Genomic DNA, 17,584 nt, shown 5'->3' with positions numbered 1-17,584 from the left:
GTTGTTTTTCCAGGAGTCGACTTATTGCTGCAAAGCTGACTCTCTTCCAGCCTGGCCTTCGGAGAAATAGTAGCCTTTTGTGGCTCATGGGGTCAAGTTTTTATCTGTGGTCTCAGAGGTTGCTTTTTTATGTCTCTGTTAAAAATTGGCTCCCTGATGCAAGAAGGGAACCCATACATCCGGCCCTGTTAGCTCCATGCTCTAACTGGTTGAGCTGATCGATTTCACGAAAGAATATTCATTTGCATAATGGTACAGTTAACCTTGTGTTTTAGAATGGATTTAAGTATCCTGGAGCATATTTCTTAAAGTTAAATAAACAAGCAGCTTCTTGGAGTAGCTCAGATGTAAACAGGAGGATACAGGAAAAGAATGCACCATGCATAAGGTTTATTAACATTGTTTGAATAAACCTAACTCTTTAAATAAATAATTTCCTTTTATAAAGGCTTCTTTGTTTTTTTTTACAAATGTATTTATTTGTTTTTAACTTATTTTATTTTTGGCTGTGTTGGGTCTTCATTGCTATGCGTGGACCTTCTCTAGTTGCAGCGAGTGGGGGCTACTCTTCCTTGCAGTGCGCGGGCTTCTCATTGCGGTGGCTTCTCTTGTTGTGGAGCATGGGCTCTAGACCCGCAGACTTCAGTAGTTGTGGCTCCTGGACTCTAGATCGCAGGCTCAGTAGTTGTGGCTCACAGGCTCAGTAGTTGTAGCACACGGGCTCAGTAGTTGTGGTTCACGGTCTTAGTTGCTCTGCGACATGTGGGATCTTCCCGGACCAGGGCTCAAACCCGTGTCCCTTGCATTGGCAGACAGATTCTTAACCACTGTGCCACCAGGGAAGCCCTATAAAGGCTTCTTGTTACAATACTTTTATCCCTAGAAAATTGTTATGTTATGATAATAACAATAATAATTATAAATATAACAAAGATGGCATTAACTGCTATCGTGACATTTTAGATTGGACCCATCCAGTTATATTTTCTCTTTTCTGATAATTTAACTAAATGCTGTACCTGAACAAGACTGTTGAAATAACATATTAGAAAATAAATGTGGTCTTATAAATTATCTACTGAAGCCTAAATGAAACATGTCTATATTAATAAAATCATGTGCCATTTTGTCATTTTTTTCAGTCTTCATAAACATGTAACTTCAGTTGATACATTTAAGATTATATATGTATAGGTACACATGTATATACTCACAAACCATTTACTCAAGGAAATCTTTTCAAATCCTTTTTTAAGTTGGTGCATGGGTAAGGAAACCAGAACAATCAGTTGTGAAATATTCCCGTGTAAACTCTCATAGGCGTTACATAAGTGAGTTAACCATAGGCTAACAGTATTGCAGGATTTCCCTCTCATGTTCTCCTGCCTTCCTTTTGTTCAGAGAATTTGGATGGAGAGACCCGGAACTGCCTGAAGTGATTCAGATGTTGCAACATCAGTTTCCCTCGGTCCAGTCTAATGCTGCAGCCTATTTACAGCACCTTTGCTTTGGAGACAATAAAATTAAAGCCGAGGTAAGCACTACTTGGAATCGCAAATGACTGGTGTCAGATTCATCACCTCTTAGGTGTTCAGAGTAATGTTGAAAGAGAAAGAAACACAAAACTTAAAGTTATGTTATCAAAACTTAGATCCACATTTATGACTGAAGCATAGCACTTTCCATCTAAGTTTTTGGCATGTCTATGTATACATTCTTCTTTTTTATATTTGAATACTGAAGGAATAGAAGACCAAGGATATATGCTAGTATCACAGAAACAAGATTATGAAATGCTATTCTTTTGGTGTGATTTGCCCTTTTCTTCCCAATTCCATCTCTGGAGTCATCTCTGCTTCTAAATCCTAAAGAAATACAAAGCATCTTTGTTATCTCGTCAAATTACAGCAGGATTACTACATCAATATATGGTATCCTCTGTCCTTTCTGGAAAACTCATTGGTAAGGTGGGAACTTTAGGCAATAAACCAGCTTTGTGTTATAACCAAGCATTCTGAGCCATTTACAAAGATGCCAGTGGATATCGTACAGATACATGTGTTCTGTTAAAGAGACTACTGTCTGTGTCCAGCATGTAAACAGTTGTTAACATGCTCTAAGTTTTTGGAATACTTTAAAGTGCATAAATTGTGGTGTGTGATATTTCTGGAAAATCACAGTGGTCAGCACAGCTAACTCTGATTTTTTAGACAAGGGACAAAGCATTTGCATATGAGCAGCTGAGTAATCAAATTTTTAGAAGAGATTTTATAAGCTACAAAGAGTCATCTCCATAGCATGTAAGCAATTTGAGGATGAGTCTAAATTAGTTTAAGAGTGGAAGGAAGAGATTTGAAGATATAATTGCAATTTATTATAGATTTTGCTTGCTTGCATTGAGATGTATATAGCCTAGCAGCTTTTCATTTTTTTTTTTTTTCCTGTCTCTCTTCCCCTGGGACTTTGGAGGGCTTGACCAATGCTTGCTCTTACTAGAACAGTCATATTTCTTTATGGAAAGAATATAGGGCAGTGGTTCTCAACCAGGTGTGATTTTGCCTCCCGAGGGACACTTGACAACATCTGGGGTTACCTTTGGTCGTCAGAACTGAAGAAGGTCATGGTGGAGCCTTCAGCATCTAGTGGGTAGCAGTCAGGGTTTTAACCCAACTCAGGTTCAGATGCTCACCGCTCAAAAGCTGGTACTTGAGAGACAAGTGTTGGTAGGAAAAGAAAGATTGCTTTATTCAGGAGGCCAGCAACCTGGGGAGAAGGTGGACCTGTGTCCAAGAAGCAGCTACCAACTGCTGATCAGGGGGCAAGAGCCTTTAAAGGGGGGTTTCGGGGTGTGTAGGTGCTAGACGTGGCTACATGCAGAACAGCACAGTCAGCTCTGACAGTCTTCTCGAAATTGGTCATGCCATGGTCTGCTCAGGGTCATCTTGATTATTTTAAGTACAGTTAGTCTTCAGTGCCAGGGTCGGCTCGTTCCCATGTCCTTGAGGCCAGTTCTTGGAATTGTGCAAGATGGAGCAGCTTATGTCACGGCTTCAGTCTGGGCATCATGTAGTTAACTTCTTCTGCCAGGTGGGTGTTTCAGTATCTACAAATCAGCTCGAAGAATATGGCTCAGAATATTATCTGTAGCCCTTGGGGAGGAACTAAAGGTCTTCGACTTTGTCTAATGGCTAAACTATTATTACTTTGTCTTGATTGACTGTTTCCCTTTCTTTCTGCATTTTCTCACTTCTCTGATTAAATTTATTCTTTGGCTAAAGTTTTTCTACAGACAAGAGACAGGTGGACAACACAGAGGGTCTGTCCTGGGAAGGCCCCATAGGGTCCTGCTTGGTTACAAAGGATGCTGCAGAACATTCTATAATACACAGGGCAGCCTCCATAACGAGGAATTATCCAGACCCAAATATCAGTAGTGCCAAGGCTGAGATAAAAGAAATTATTGTTCATCTATGATAACCTTAAAGTGTCAAAAAATACTCTTAAAATGATCTAAGAATAAAGTTATGTGGTTCCTGTTCCAAATAGTAATTATTGTAACCATTCTCTGCCTTTAGTAAAAAACAAAATAGCCATTCAAAATGAAGGATAGATTTCTGATTAAGGGGTAACATACCATCATTTTTGGAAGCTTATGCCTTTGAGGGTTTCTCTAAAGACCATGAAAGTGTTTCATCCCATGACTGGCATAAAGTTGATTCAGAAGTCGTGTGGCTACCCCTCAACAGCAGGACTCCTCCCCCAAATTTGGTTCTGATGTCAAGACTAAGGATACTGCACACACCCCACGAGGGTGTGAAAAGGTGTGTTACTCACATAATGAGGCTTATGAGGGTGAGCAGGGCAGCTCCCATACGGGGCTGAACTTGGCTGGAGAGCACAGGGAAGAAGAACGGCTCAGGGATTTGGCGGTGGTTATGGGCTGTACCAGGGTGGGGTTCGTACATGCAGACAGGGACTTGCATGGCTTGAACCTCCTACTGGTGCCAAAGGAAGAGGCATGAAAGCTTTGTTATCAGCTTTCTCAGCTGTGGGCAGAAGAGAAAGAACCGTCAGGGGCCAAACATGAAACAACGCAGTCAGATGCCATGACTGGGCAAGTTCAAAGTTGCTGCCTCTGTCTACGCGATCCATGACTGGCCTTGAAGCCTCTCCATAGCAATGGCACCCAACAGCTAACTGACTACGGACTTGTGTATGGCCACATCAGAAGCATCCCAATGCCCTGTGGGAGACAAAAGGTGGTGTGAGGGAAGGGGTGACCAGCACATGCATCAGTGTCGGAGAGATACATCTTCCCACACCACTTCCCTACTCACCAGCTGTGTCTCCTTGAACAAACTGATTGTCGACTCTTATCTTTAAAATAGAGTTGCTGATACCTCCCCTGTAGAGTCCCTGTAGGGACTAAATGACTTAATGGATGCAAACTGCTAAGTGGTGACGTACTCATTTATTCATATTCTTTTTTGGCCAGGAACACAGTTAAGACAGTTAAGTTACTATTTTATCTTATGTGTGTATGTATATGTCTGGGTGTATGTGTGATCATTTTTTAATTTTGCTGTGGGTGCCCCCAAGGTTGCCTGTATCACCTCTCCCAACAGCTGGTCCTTAGAGCTGTGGTTCATGTGGAATTCATTCCTCTCCTCCACCTCCTAAAGGCTCCGGACGGAGACAGGACCTCATGATAATGTCCTCCGGGTACCGGGGAGGCTGGGATGACAAGGAAGGAAAAGGTATGTAGGGCACAGCCTGATGTCATGTTGACAAAATGAGATCAAAGTTAGTAAAAGTGAGCCGGAGGAACCGGGCACATGTAGGAGGCCTACGTAAAATGCAGAGTGAGCCATCTGGAGTTTCTCTTCGTCTCTCCTTCAGTCACACTGGGAGCTCACGTGTGTGCATGTGTGTGTATACACACACACACACAGATACACAGATGTGTAGGGACTTTGCACAGACCTATTTTGTTCTCTCATTCTAACTCAAGCCCAAACCATCATTAATGGTTCTCCCTTTGTGACAGATGGCTGCCTTTCATCTCTTCATATACAGGCATTGATTTTTATAATTACCTATTGTCCAAATACTTTCCAAATTTACTCAGTCTTCTAGTCCTTTATTGCATTTTATTGAATTGATTTAGCCCTTCCGTCTACATTTCATTATTGGTATTGACTTTGTCCACACAATGGATAGTCCGCTGAGCAAAAGGCAGAATTAAATCTCCTGTATGTGGAGGGTCATAAATCATGGCTTTCTCATTCCTTATTACAGTGCTTTGTACAGTTTTCACAGAATGAAGCCAAGAAATTCAGTTTTGTTCAAAATGATGCCGGATCTCATAGGTACAAAGTTGAGAATTCACTTCCATAAATCAGCAGACAGAAACCGTGTCCCTAACTTCTCCTACTGCTCTAGTGAACTTGGATTTGAGGCATTCTCCTGGTTCCCTCCCAGCAGGGAGGTGGAAATGAGGGGAGAAGGATGGGTGTGGTTAGCTCAGCAACCACCAGTGACTACAGGAGAGTCTGCAGTCCACTGGGTGCCCTCACCCGGGGCACAACATTCAGTTAGGAAATGCTTTGAAGACCAGCAAGTGTCCAAAAATTGGGATAGGAGGGTGTCATGCAAACAAGAGTTCAAAGTCAGACTGAGATAAGATCAGAAGAAAAGCAGTTGAGGAAAAACAAAAGAGGAGGGGGGAAGGAGACAGTGGAAGCAGAAGATCCAGGCATTGTAGCAAACACACCACAGCTCATCTGGTGCAGGTCATTTACGTGGGCTGACGAGTAGCTAAGATGTAAGCGGGTCCCCTGGCTTTAAAGAGCAGAGGTGTGATTGGCGTGGATGGCTGTCAGTGATATTTGAACTATGTCTGCCATGCACGCTGCCTCCTACATTGTTGGGAATGTCATCATAAAATGAGCTTTAGATAATCTAGGTAGTTTTTAGACATGAAAACCTGCTCATGTGTATGTACTATAGGCATCTTTTAGGAGGTGCCTAAATGTTGATAATTTTTTAATGGTTTTTCAAAAATCCTTTTTTCATTCTTTCTGGGAACCTTCATCAGTTAAGAACATTAAGGACATCCCATTGATTGAGGGATAATGCTAAGTGCTTCTCATGGGTTATAATGATTTGGTTTTATTTACGCTCCTCCCTCCTGTGTTTTCCCCCATTTCTTCTCATGCATAAATAGAGTAGGCAGGTGGGCACCCCCAGTTCACACCGGGCATGCATACACAGACAGGGGCATATGTATCCATGGGTGTGCTACATGGTGGCATTCAAAGCAGTATGTTGTCTAGAGATAAAAATGTATTTGCACATTTTTTTATGTGACAAGAAGGGATTATTTTTAAATGTTTGAATACTTTATTTCATTATAAATTAATAAATTAAATTTAATATAAGTTTAATACAATTAAATCTAAAACTTTTAATAATTTTAAAATGTATTTTTTAAACATAAGACTGTTCACTTAACTAGTGTGCCTTTGTAAAAACTCAGACTTTATCGTATGATGTTACACGTGAGAAGGACTTATATCCATGTCTCTGTAATGGATGAATGGCTGGTGACCACCAGTGATTTAATTTAGATTTTGGCCTGATGGCCTCTTTGTATATGAAAAATTGTCTTCAGCCATCAAATGTGTAACCCAAGTATTTGAAGATCTTAGACAGTCAACGTATGCAATCTGAAGATAAGAATAATTTCTCTAAGAAACCAACACGGATTTTATTTTGCTAACTCCCAAAGAAACTCTTCCCAATTTTCATCATCCTAACTCCAATAAAACACTTCTTGTTTTTAAAGAAATGGAATTTCCAGTTCTAGTGGAAAGAAGAGTTTATCGACAGCCCGTTCTGGTTTAGTAGGAGAATCAAATACTAATATCATAGATCCTACCTTTAAGGGATCCACTACCCCCTGGAGGAACAACATGTAAGCAGGGCAATATAACACCTTGTGCAAATAATCTCCATGGAAAAGCAAATCCTCATCCTGTGAGTCTGTTTGCAAAATGCTTAAAATCTAGCCTTGTGGAGTCAGAGAAAAATTCCTACTTCCTACAGTGATGAGTACACTGGATTTTAAATTAGAAGTTGCCAGAAAATATAGCTGAAGTCACAATCACTTAGACTTGATGGAATAGGGGTTAGACTTAAGGTTATCAGTCCTTTGGAGAGCGTGTGTGTGTATGCACGCGCATGTGTGCGTGCCTGTGTGTATGAGATCATGTCCATATAGTTTCAATATATTTGTACCATTTACACTCATTTTTTCCCAGTAGCATTATTTTCTTTAGTGCTGTTAACTAGAACATAGAAATTGACTTCTCTGTATAAAAATGTGCATACTGTCCCCCTCTCCCATAATTTTTATTCTACTCAGACTGATTTAGAGCATTTCATATGTTAAAAAAAAATTCAGACTTGTTCCTATCTACTAAATTTAAGTGCTTCGTAATTTCTATTTTATTCTGAGTTCTTTCTACCTCACAGAATTCAAGAGAAGGTGCTATCCATCTTTTCAGTTGATTAGTTTTGAGTCATTTCTTCTCCTTCCTTCATCATAAATTGTTCCACAGTTTTTGAAAAAGAGCCTCTATGAGTTACTAGATGTCAGGAGACAGCACACCACTGCGCTCGCTGACAGCACGGCCCTGGAGCCGGGCTGCCTGCCTTTGAACCCTGGCTGCTCTCCTACTTTCTAGCTCTGTGATCTCGGGCAAGTTTCTTTACCTCTCTGAGCTTTCGTCTCCCAGACCGCAAAATGAAGCCGCATCGCTACGGAGAAAATGCACATATACTGCCAGTCAGAGTAAGTGGGTTAAGACACGTGGGTTATTGTTAGTATATGTGGAAAATATAAATTAAGGAAATCTCTTCCTGACAATCTCATAGTGTTATAGACAGAATATCTATACGTATCTGCTTTACTTGTATTGTTCATGATTCACATTTTGAAATCCGTTATGGGCTCGAGTACACATTGAAAGCATGCATTGTGTGTGACCCTGTGCTGAGCCACCGTTGAAACAAATAGATTCAGCCACTGCCACTGGGAAGTTAGAATCAAAGGACCGTTTGCACATGCCAGCATAAAAGAACAAGCAAACAGGTCCCAGTGATTAACACACTGATATTATGTGAAAGTGGAATTCATGAGTATATTCATTCAACAGATATTCATTGATCAGCCATACAGTCCCAGGCTCTGTTCTTGGCCCTGGCCGTACAGCAGTGAATGAACTAGACCCAGATGAATGGGGGAGGCAACCGTACACAAATAAAGATGTAGGTCTATCACATGTCAGGTGGTGGTGCCGACCATGAAGAAAACGTAGCAGGGAAATGAAGGCAGAGGGTGATGGAGGGCGGCAGGAATCAACTGCTGTTTCATGTAAGGTGGGCAGGAAAGTCATCTCTGAGGAACAGCGTTTGAGCAGAGCCCGGAAGCAGTGAGAGGGAAGCACAGACTTAGTCTCTGAGGAGAAGTGCACCGGCCGCAAAGCAGCCCGAGGCAGGCTGGGCTGTGTGTACTCCAGGAGTGTGTTGGTCCCCCAGGGCTGCTGGAACAAAGTACCACACTTTGGGGAGGGCCTAAAAAAACAGAAATTGATTCTCCACAGTCCTGGAGCCGGAAGTCCAAGATCAAGGTATGGGCAGGGCCAGGCTCCCTCGGAGGCTCTGGTAGAATGAATGCTTCCTCGCCTCTTCCTGGCTTCTGGTGTGGCCCTCAGTCCTGGCTGTTCCTCGGCTTATCCATGCATCACTACGATGACTGCCTCTGACATCCCGTGGCCTTCTCCTCTCTGTGTGTCTCCGTCTGCGTCTCTCCTCCTCTTATAAGGACACCAGTCATATTGGATTAGGGCCCACTCTAATGACCTGATGTTAATTTGATTACATCTGCGAAGACCCTGTTTTTAAATAAACTCACTTTCAGAGGTACCTGGGGTTAGGATTTCAGTGTATCTTTGGGAGGGCACAATTCAACTCATAACCCTGACTCACAAGGAGTGTGGCTGGAAACTGGTAAGTGAGGGGAGGAGGGGTGAAGATGAGAGTGGAGTGGTGAGTGTCCAGGGCTGGGTCACATAGGCTTGGCAGGTTACCTTCAGAGAAGAGAAATCTGGGGCCCACTTTTTGGCAGGGTATTTTGGGAAGTAACACATTTTAAGAAAGGATACTGAGGGAGATTTTGGAACCTATGAAATGGTTCAGAGGAGAGGGTAGCTGGTGATATGAAAGAACATGGGGAGAAGCATGCATAGAGACAGTAAATGGCTAAATGAAGTAGGCAGGATTGTCCCAGAAAATGTAGAAAGGTAGACTTCTGAGTCAGAAGAAGCCAGTAAAGGAAGGGAGGTGACCGCGAGTAGCCTCCTGTGGCTATCTCAAAGTGATTGAGAAAGTGGGAGAAGAACAAAGTGGCCACTGGATCTGAGGGAAGTGTGGGTAGTTTCAGAGGGGACAGGGAAGCATTTGGAAAACTCTGACATAAAGGAGGAAGACTTAGAAATGAGAGGCTCTCCGTCCATAGGGGGCGTGGCAGGGCAGCTGACTGACAACCTTCCAGAAAACACTGTGGAGAGGTGGCCAGGAGCCAAGCGGCAAATGAGGGAATGTGAGGAGGTGGAAACGGCTGGTGATAAGTGACCGTTAGATCTGCTTAGAGAAAAAGGAGAAAGGCAGTGACTTTAACAAGCTACACTCTAAGACCTTGTTGTGTTTGGGGGTCAGGCGGTAGCAAATTATGCTCAGAGACTGAAATTGTCTTTGCCTGTAGTTTATTTAACATAGGTGCACAGTGGGATTTGTAATAATTTCACAAGCTAATAGCAGAGAGGATAATGTCTCTTAATGAACCAATAGAGAAATAGCATCCTCCAAACAAATGATGGGTTAATTACGCTTTTGTTCCAGGCAAGGCGAGATGACAGAAAGAAAGTCAGAATTAAGTTGAGGTGGACCTTTTATGCAAGTTTGCTCCCTCAGGAGAGCTGGCTTCACCAAGCCAGATCTGACTTCTAGCTGCCAGGGCAAAACCCAAGTCCCTTGTTGCTAAGGCTGGTTGCTGGGGAACAAAGGCATCTGAGTCGGTGGGCCGGCCAGGGTTATCACTCCAGGGATGGCTGCAGAGCTTGGGCCACTGCCTACAAGGAGTGCCTTGCTGAGGCAAGGATAGTGTCCCTTCTCTCCTTGGAGCTGCGGCTCATCTCAGCACCACTGCTGGCCCACGGCAGCCCGGCCTTGAGCAAGAGTCTCAAGCCCTTCGGAAAGCTAGAGCAGCCATGGGTAGGTTTGCCCAGACTGCAACTCTCACGATATTCCTCACCAGCTCCTGCAGTTTATAGTGTAAATGTCCACTTGCTTCTTCACATGTTCTTACTGAGAAGCCCTCAGCGGGCCCCTCAGCAGCTGAGCTACTAAGTGCTTATCAGTGACAACAGATAAGAGGTTAACATCCTGACATGAAAGTGACGAAAGTCATAAACACGTGAGTTTGAGATACGTCACACCATACATAACAGACCTGTTTCCAAAATATGTGATCTCATCATTTTTTCAATTCCATCAGGGAGTAGAAGGAAGGGTACACAGCGTGACAAAGGCCAGGAGTGCTGGTCACTCCCAAAGGAGATTGCTTCTGGGTGTTGGGGAAGTGTTGGCTCGATGGAGAAGCTAAGGCTTCTCAGGGACCACAACCTTTATGAATGCAGGAGCCCTGTGATATGTGATCCATGCTGAGCTGCATCACAGCCGGGAGCTAAAACAGAATGGATGAAGGAAACAGCCAGAGACCTCTCTGGTTTGATGGCCTTTTCTGTTGAGAAGTTTAACAGAAGTGGGAGAAAGAAGGAAGCCGTGTTGGGGAAAGAGTGATCATGCAGGTAAAAACAGGCCATAGTGTGTAGGTGGCAGCAAAAAAGGAAGACTGGCATATTCTTCCCAGACTGGCTGTCAGCTCAGCTTCAGAGCTGGTGACTTGCCTTGTACCACCAGGGCACAGGGGAGAGACAGCATAGAGGTATGGTCAGACGTAGTGGGCAAGGACCGTGTTCCCTCAAGTTGAAGGTCCCTTCAAGGAAGATGGACCCCTGCAGGAGAGAGGAGTCCCGGGGTGTCGGGGATGTGGGTGTGTTCCTGAAGGAGTCTGAAAGCTCAGGGTGAAGCAAGATGGGGTCAGAAGATTCAGAATGAGGCCGTCCACTTGGGGCAGCAGAGAATTACAGCCACCTGGTCACATGGCTTCTACAGCCATGGACCACGTAGGCAGAGGAGACCAGCATCAGAGCCTCCTCCGGCTGCTTCAGTGCGAGGAAACATCTCTTCTCCCTCCCCACAGCAGTACAAGAGAAAGAAAGAGGAGGAAAGGGAGGGGAGAGGAGCAGCAGGGGCTGGAGGTCACGGTCCAGCCTGCTCCCTGAGACTGGGATGTTGGAGGATGGGTAGGAGACTAGGACTGAAGTAAAAATGGTCAAGCATTATTCTTTGTAACTGGAACGAGACCATTTTAATAACCTAAAGTGAAGGAAAGTTAAGCAATCAGACTGATATGGTGTTGAAATAGAGCCAGCCTGCAGCGAGAGTCCTGATTAAAACCACCAAGTACAGAAGGTTCTCTTGGCAAGACAGGGCTGAGTCAGAGAGCAGTTTATGGGGTCAGGACTCAGGAACAATGATGTAGCAGGTATTTTTCTAATCTTTGAAGTTTCCTTGCTGGGATTGCTAAAATTCGCTTGGGTTATTTTCACTTCATTTCGTCTTAGAGCCGTGCTCTCCTTCTATTTTAATGAATTATCTTTTTATCTGCCCACCCCCTGAATCAGTTTGTATTCTTTCCAAAAATTAACAAAAGAAACAGATGACCTATCTAAATGTCAACCTATTTGCATTTCTGTCACAGGTAGAGGACCCCGGGTCTAACCTAGCAATTTCTCACCAGGCTTTTTTTTCCTGCCACATTTCCGAATGAGAGCTCCTATATCATATTTTAGAAAAGAAGACCTCTACCTGAAGAACGAATCCCTCATTCAGGGGCGTAGTCCAACTGTATATCCACCCTAAACTTCTTCAGCCCGTGTTAAAGTCACTTTTTCCTTTGGCCTTTAGGAGAGACGGCAGAAAACACCCGGCCTCTGTCATCCTGCTAACACTTTGCTTCTTACTGCTGCTGATTTATCACCATTAGACCTTGTTTCTAGGAGAGAAATCTCTAAATCATTGAACCAAGGAAGAGGCATCTTGTTTATCTGTCATGCTTTTGATTTTTTCTCTTCTGAACAGTCTCTGGGTTTTCCAGGCACAGAGAACTAGAGAGAACATTTTGTCAAAATACTGGTAGAAACAGCACAGAAGCTTCTACATCAGATTAGGCTCATACATAGATTATGGTGCACACTTTTTTTTTATGATGTCATTGTGGCTCTGTGCTTGCCTATATTTCTGCTATCAGTTTCATTAATCCACTCTAAGTAAATGATTTTGCTGTAGCCTCTTTTGAGCCTTTGATCACTTCTTCAACTTCACCAAGGTTATTGTTCCAGTTCATTCTAAATCCATCAGACCTCATCAACCTGATGGCACTTGTATATTCATTAATGACCCTACTCTGTGCGTGCTTGCGTGTGCCATCTTGGAAATGGTTAACACCACTGGAGCCAGATACCATGCAGGACAAGAGCCTCTCTGACTTATTTTAAGCATGTGTGAGTTTCTAGCTCGTATTTCAGTCATTCAGAATCAGATTCTTATTGGAAGAAATGTGTCTTTATACCCAAACTATCCTGTAGATGTTTTGTCACACCTCTCCCCTATTAGGTGCACCTCCTCATTACAGCTGTTTTTTAAATGTTTCAAGGAAAGCTACCAGTGATCATTATACAATAACGGTTCATGTTTGGTAGACCCAGTGCACTTTTCAACCAAACCTTTAATATAAGTGAAAGAAAAAAATCTCTTTTGTTAAGGGCTCTTCAGAATTCAAATTGATCTCCTGTATTTACAATCCTCCTTCATTAATTTGCCTCTTGAACAAAGAGTAAAACACTGAGTGGGCATTAAATCTTTTGTTACTCGTATTAATTTTTGGATGGAACAATTTTTGCATTTCCTTTGGATCTATACAAGCTGTCTTCAATTTCCAAAGATTGTTTGAAAGAAGGAATCTTATGATTGAAATGTATTTTCCATTAACATAGTGGTATATAGGGAGACCAGTCTCCCCAGGCCAGCTCAGAAAAGCCTCATTATCCCAAAATGTCCCTGAACTATAACAGTGGGTGAAATTGTAGCAGTGGGTGAACAGTACTACAATATCCAGTCCGTATTCATGAGGAAAGGCAAAAAGTGTTCCAGTGGGAATGTGGGGATCTCACCTCCAGTGCCCTGCTTAGAAGGCAGGTTCACCATACCTTCCCTGTGGGTTTTGGGGTGGGAGTGGACACCATCCTTGCTACAAACCACAAGTGATGGAATCTGCTGTCTGGGGCAGGGGCTCAAGGAAAATAGAGACAGATGAAAGGGAGCAGGAAAACAATAAGTGTTATTTGGGGGAGGCTGGGTGGGCTCTGAGACTCCGTGGTGTGGACCGAATGAAGGGGGATTGGGGATGGGTCAAAACTGGATTCTAGGAGGTTGCAAACTAAGAAGATGTGGAGAGCAGGAGGTCTGCTCTGAGTTATCCTTATAGCCCAATGAAAGTCCCCAGACCACAGCGACTCTGACACTGGCTTCATTTGCTTCTCCTTTAACTACTGTCCTTTCTACTGCCACCACCTATAGCTCTTAAGCCAGTTTCTCTCCCTCCTGGTCCACTAGAGAAGAAGAGGATTATCTTCCCAGCCATCCCCTATTCTTTTATATATAATGCAAATACGCTCAATGTTGATGTTTTATATAGATTTTACTGCCTTCACAGGTGATGGAGAAGCATACCAGGAATAAAATGTTTCCCTCATAAATATCACCCTTCTGTTTTCCTCTTACATCTTAAAGACACAAATAATGTCACATATAAATGGTAGAAAGGTGGCTTGTACATTTGACAGAAAGCTTCCCTCGGTGTCTCGTAGCGTTCTCCTTTCAAGATGGAGCTGTTTGGGGACTCCTGGTGAGAAGCAGGGTGGAGCTGGGGAGGTGGGGTGAGAACTGGGCCCCCTATTTGCAGGCTGAAATAACCCTATCCTGTTCTAAGAGATATTGAAATCAGATCACAGGAGAAAGAACTCTCTGTCAACGGAGACTCTGAAATTCCATCAGGTTCTTTTAGTCAGACATGTTTCTGAATTCCTGTTTCACTGGATATTTCCTCTTTCTGCTGATAAAGATACTCCAGAGTCACCCCTCTCCCCGCCACATACACATCCAGTTATTTCTAGTGGTCACCTGACAAGTATCTATGTTCAGAAACATGCCTATCAGCTGTGGGATGAGAGGCAGCATTTCTTTTCTCTCTTGCTGCTGTTGGCTGCATACAGAGGGAGCCCAGTGCCCTCAGGAGTCGATGGTGGTGATTATAAGCAAGCCATCCTTAGCTGGTGCCCTTATTCCAATTGCTGCCTCCTGGCCTGGCCTGCCTAGCACCTCTGACATTCTGCATCACTGTATTTCACCAAAGCCTGCCACCCTTGCCAGGCACTGTTGCCCCTTCTCATGGGTATCACCATCTCCTTGCATCAACCATTACCCGCGCCATGAGTGTGATAGATCTTTCAAAGCCTAAAAAATGTCAAAAGTGGTGAGAATGTATCTGTACTACTCCTGATTTAGTGTTTCTGTTTCTTATATGGATCAAGAAAGCAACAAAATAAAACAGATACCACCAATTTTACTTATAACCTCCATATTTTGTACGGTCCGTATAGGACTCCAAGAAAGGCCAGTTAATCCAAGAGTTAAAAACCAGGCTGTACCCAGAATGATCCCTCTTCTTAACCATTAAATCTTTGCTACTGGATCCAGCTGCCCAACTCCCCCTTTTCTCAGTCCCCAAAGCTTGTTCAGCGTGCCCAAATAGGTCTAAGGAACAGCAGTTCACCATTTAGGCTCAAAGTCCTTGCCATGTTCTTTAATTTACAGAGAAACTTACCTGTACAAAGCCAAGAATGTGTCTCATCTCTAGTGGGTGGTGACTGTCCCTAAGCTCCCCAGCCTCTCAGTCTCTCGTGGGAACACACAGCACAGTTCAAATCAACCATGCAGATTGGTGTCCAAAGTGGGATTGATACACAGACTTCAGACTTTGTTAAGATGGTGTGGAGCACACATGTGAAAACTGAAAGGGATGGAGATAATTCTGTAATACCATCTTGGTGGCCAGATGATTCTTAGTATGAGACCATACAACTTTGCATCTATGAAAGAAAGGAACTATTTCAGTGGAATATGTCTACTATCCCCTTGATTCTGGGTGTCACAACATTATATTGTGTAGAAGTTATAATCCAAAGAGAAAGGATTGTTTCCATTGGGTCTTACCAAGCAAGCAGAGATGTCTGAGGCATTTAGCAAGGATATAAAATCCAACATGTAAAAAATATGAAAATTGTACTTGGTGTGCTAGTATCTGTATTGTAGACATGTGGGGCAGATGTGAAAGGGGAACTTGGCTCTTGGTAAGATGTTCTCTTCAAGGAGTAATGTCTCTCTTTAGTCCCATCTGTCATTATTAGACGTGTCCAGAGAACCATGGACTTGGGACTGTAGAGGTTTCAGTGCAAAAGAACTGGGAAGTTTTTCCAATGAATATAAGCAAGGATTCAGGTAAAAATATTACCAGGGATATTGATAGTGAACCAAAGACTAGTAGTCTCTGATGGATATTGGTGACATCAGGCTTTAAGTAGAATAAGTAATAATCATAGGTAGTAGCTATGCAGCCTAATGCTTTTGCCTCTAATCCAAGGTTATGTCCCTCTGACCTGGGTAAAAAACATGGTGTATGAGGCTTACCCCAAAGGGTAGAATTATCTATATTACCTCCAACCCCATCACTGATCCTGAAGAGAGGGGTTATGGACAGATGAAGCCAACTTGGATTGATCTGGGACCATGCTCCAAATCAAATGCACCAAATACCTTTTTGGATCAAACAATGGATTGTACAGTGATTTGGGGAGCCCTCTTTTAGAGGACCCCATATTTCTTGATTTTTTAAAATTAGTTGAAGATGTCCAAGAGGAAGTTAGGGCACTCTTGCCTGACTTACCATGAAAGAGGCTAGTGGATTCTTTGGTTAAGCTGATGCAAACAGCCATGAAAAGATGAGGAATCACAGGCAACAGAAAGGCTAGACAAAAATGGGACAGGGCAACCTAGGATAGATTCGATTTGGGAGGTGTTTATATGGTCATTAATGAAACAAATAGAAAAACAGTTGTCATATAGGTTGTATTAGTTTCCTCTTGCTGCTATAACAAATTACTGCAAGGGGGTGGGGAGGCTGAGTTACTCTTGTGACATTCCCAACAGGAGAGTTGAGGCCATATGCTGAGGCTTGTTTGATTGGCAAGAATCTGGGAAACCATATTTTCTGGGCTTAATCAATGTAATTTTACCTGGCCATTACACTAAAGAATTAGAGGTTGTTTGGAAAGAGAATGGTAAGGTAGCTGTTCAGAAACAAAGGGTAATTTTTCATACCCACTGGCCTAGACATATCACATGTGCAGATCACAGTGAGTTTATATTCCCATAACACACAAGGGGAATAGGTATGGTAAAAATGGTGGCATAATCCAGTTGTGATTATATAAACTAAGTGAAAGCCCCTTGGTTAACCAAGGTCCAACATGCTCAAAACTAAAACAAAATAGACTTTCTAGAGAGGTGCTAGCAATATCTATATTAACAAAGGAGGTGGTAGGAACTGGTCCCCTGGCTCCCAACACCTCCTTATACAAAAGACTTATTTTACCAAAGCAAGTCAGCTTTTCTAGGTCAGCTTTGTAGATTATTAGGGTCTAAATAGAATGTTCTCCCTATGGCTTTGACAGTATCCAATATAGTTCAGGCTAATAAGGAAACTCAGTGGGCACCAGAGGTTTCAGTGCTGTCATTGATCTGGAAAGTTCTTTTTTTTTTGCCCCAATTCCAATTTCTGAGAAAAAGCCAATCTCAATTGGCCTATACCCGAGAGACCATACAGTCTATTGTAACAGTTCTCACACAGGATATGTTAATTCTCTTACCCATGGCCAAAATTCTTGTGAAGGGACTCACATTTACTGATGATAGAAGACACTCTGATATATGACTTTGATGGTGTAATGATTATCAGGCCTATAAAAGAGCAGGGCAACAGAATTGCAACTAGGGTGACTCATGACAAGGTGAAGCTGGCTTGTAAATTCTGAAGAATTATGAGGGGTGACCCAACAAGGAATATTTGAAGAATCAGGGCTATTTCTCAACTGATGAAAAATATTCTCCTGATGCCACCCTGAAATGAATAAGAAACATAATACTTGGTAGAACTCCTTGGGTCCTGGAGAAATCATATCTCAAACCTGGGATATTATCAAGTCCCATTAGAGTAAAAGAA

General features: G+C 42.9%; 1 protein-coding gene across 3 annotated transcripts in view; it reads left to right on the top strand.

The window, feature by feature from the left end:
- CTNND2 (catenin delta 2) overlaps positions 1-17,584 on the top strand; it is a 968,406-nt gene that overhangs the window by 702,562 nt on the left and 248,260 nt on the right. For all 3 annotated transcript variants that reach the window (XM_060091588.1, XM_060091590.1, XM_060091589.1), the window contains one exon: positions 1,402-1,534. In XM_060091588.1, coding sequence (XP_059947571.1) covers positions 1,402-1,534 — 133 coding nt within the window. The remainder of the gene's footprint in view (positions 1-1,401; positions 1,535-17,584) is intronic.

This window comes from Mesoplodon densirostris, chromosome 3 (genome assembly GCF_025265405.1).
Source record: "Mesoplodon densirostris isolate mMesDen1 chromosome 3, mMesDen1 primary haplotype, whole genome shotgun sequence".
Lineage (NCBI taxonomy): Eukaryota > Metazoa > Chordata > Mammalia > Artiodactyla > Ziphiidae > Mesoplodon > Mesoplodon densirostris.
This window is presented reverse-complemented; position numbering and strand designations above follow the sequence as displayed.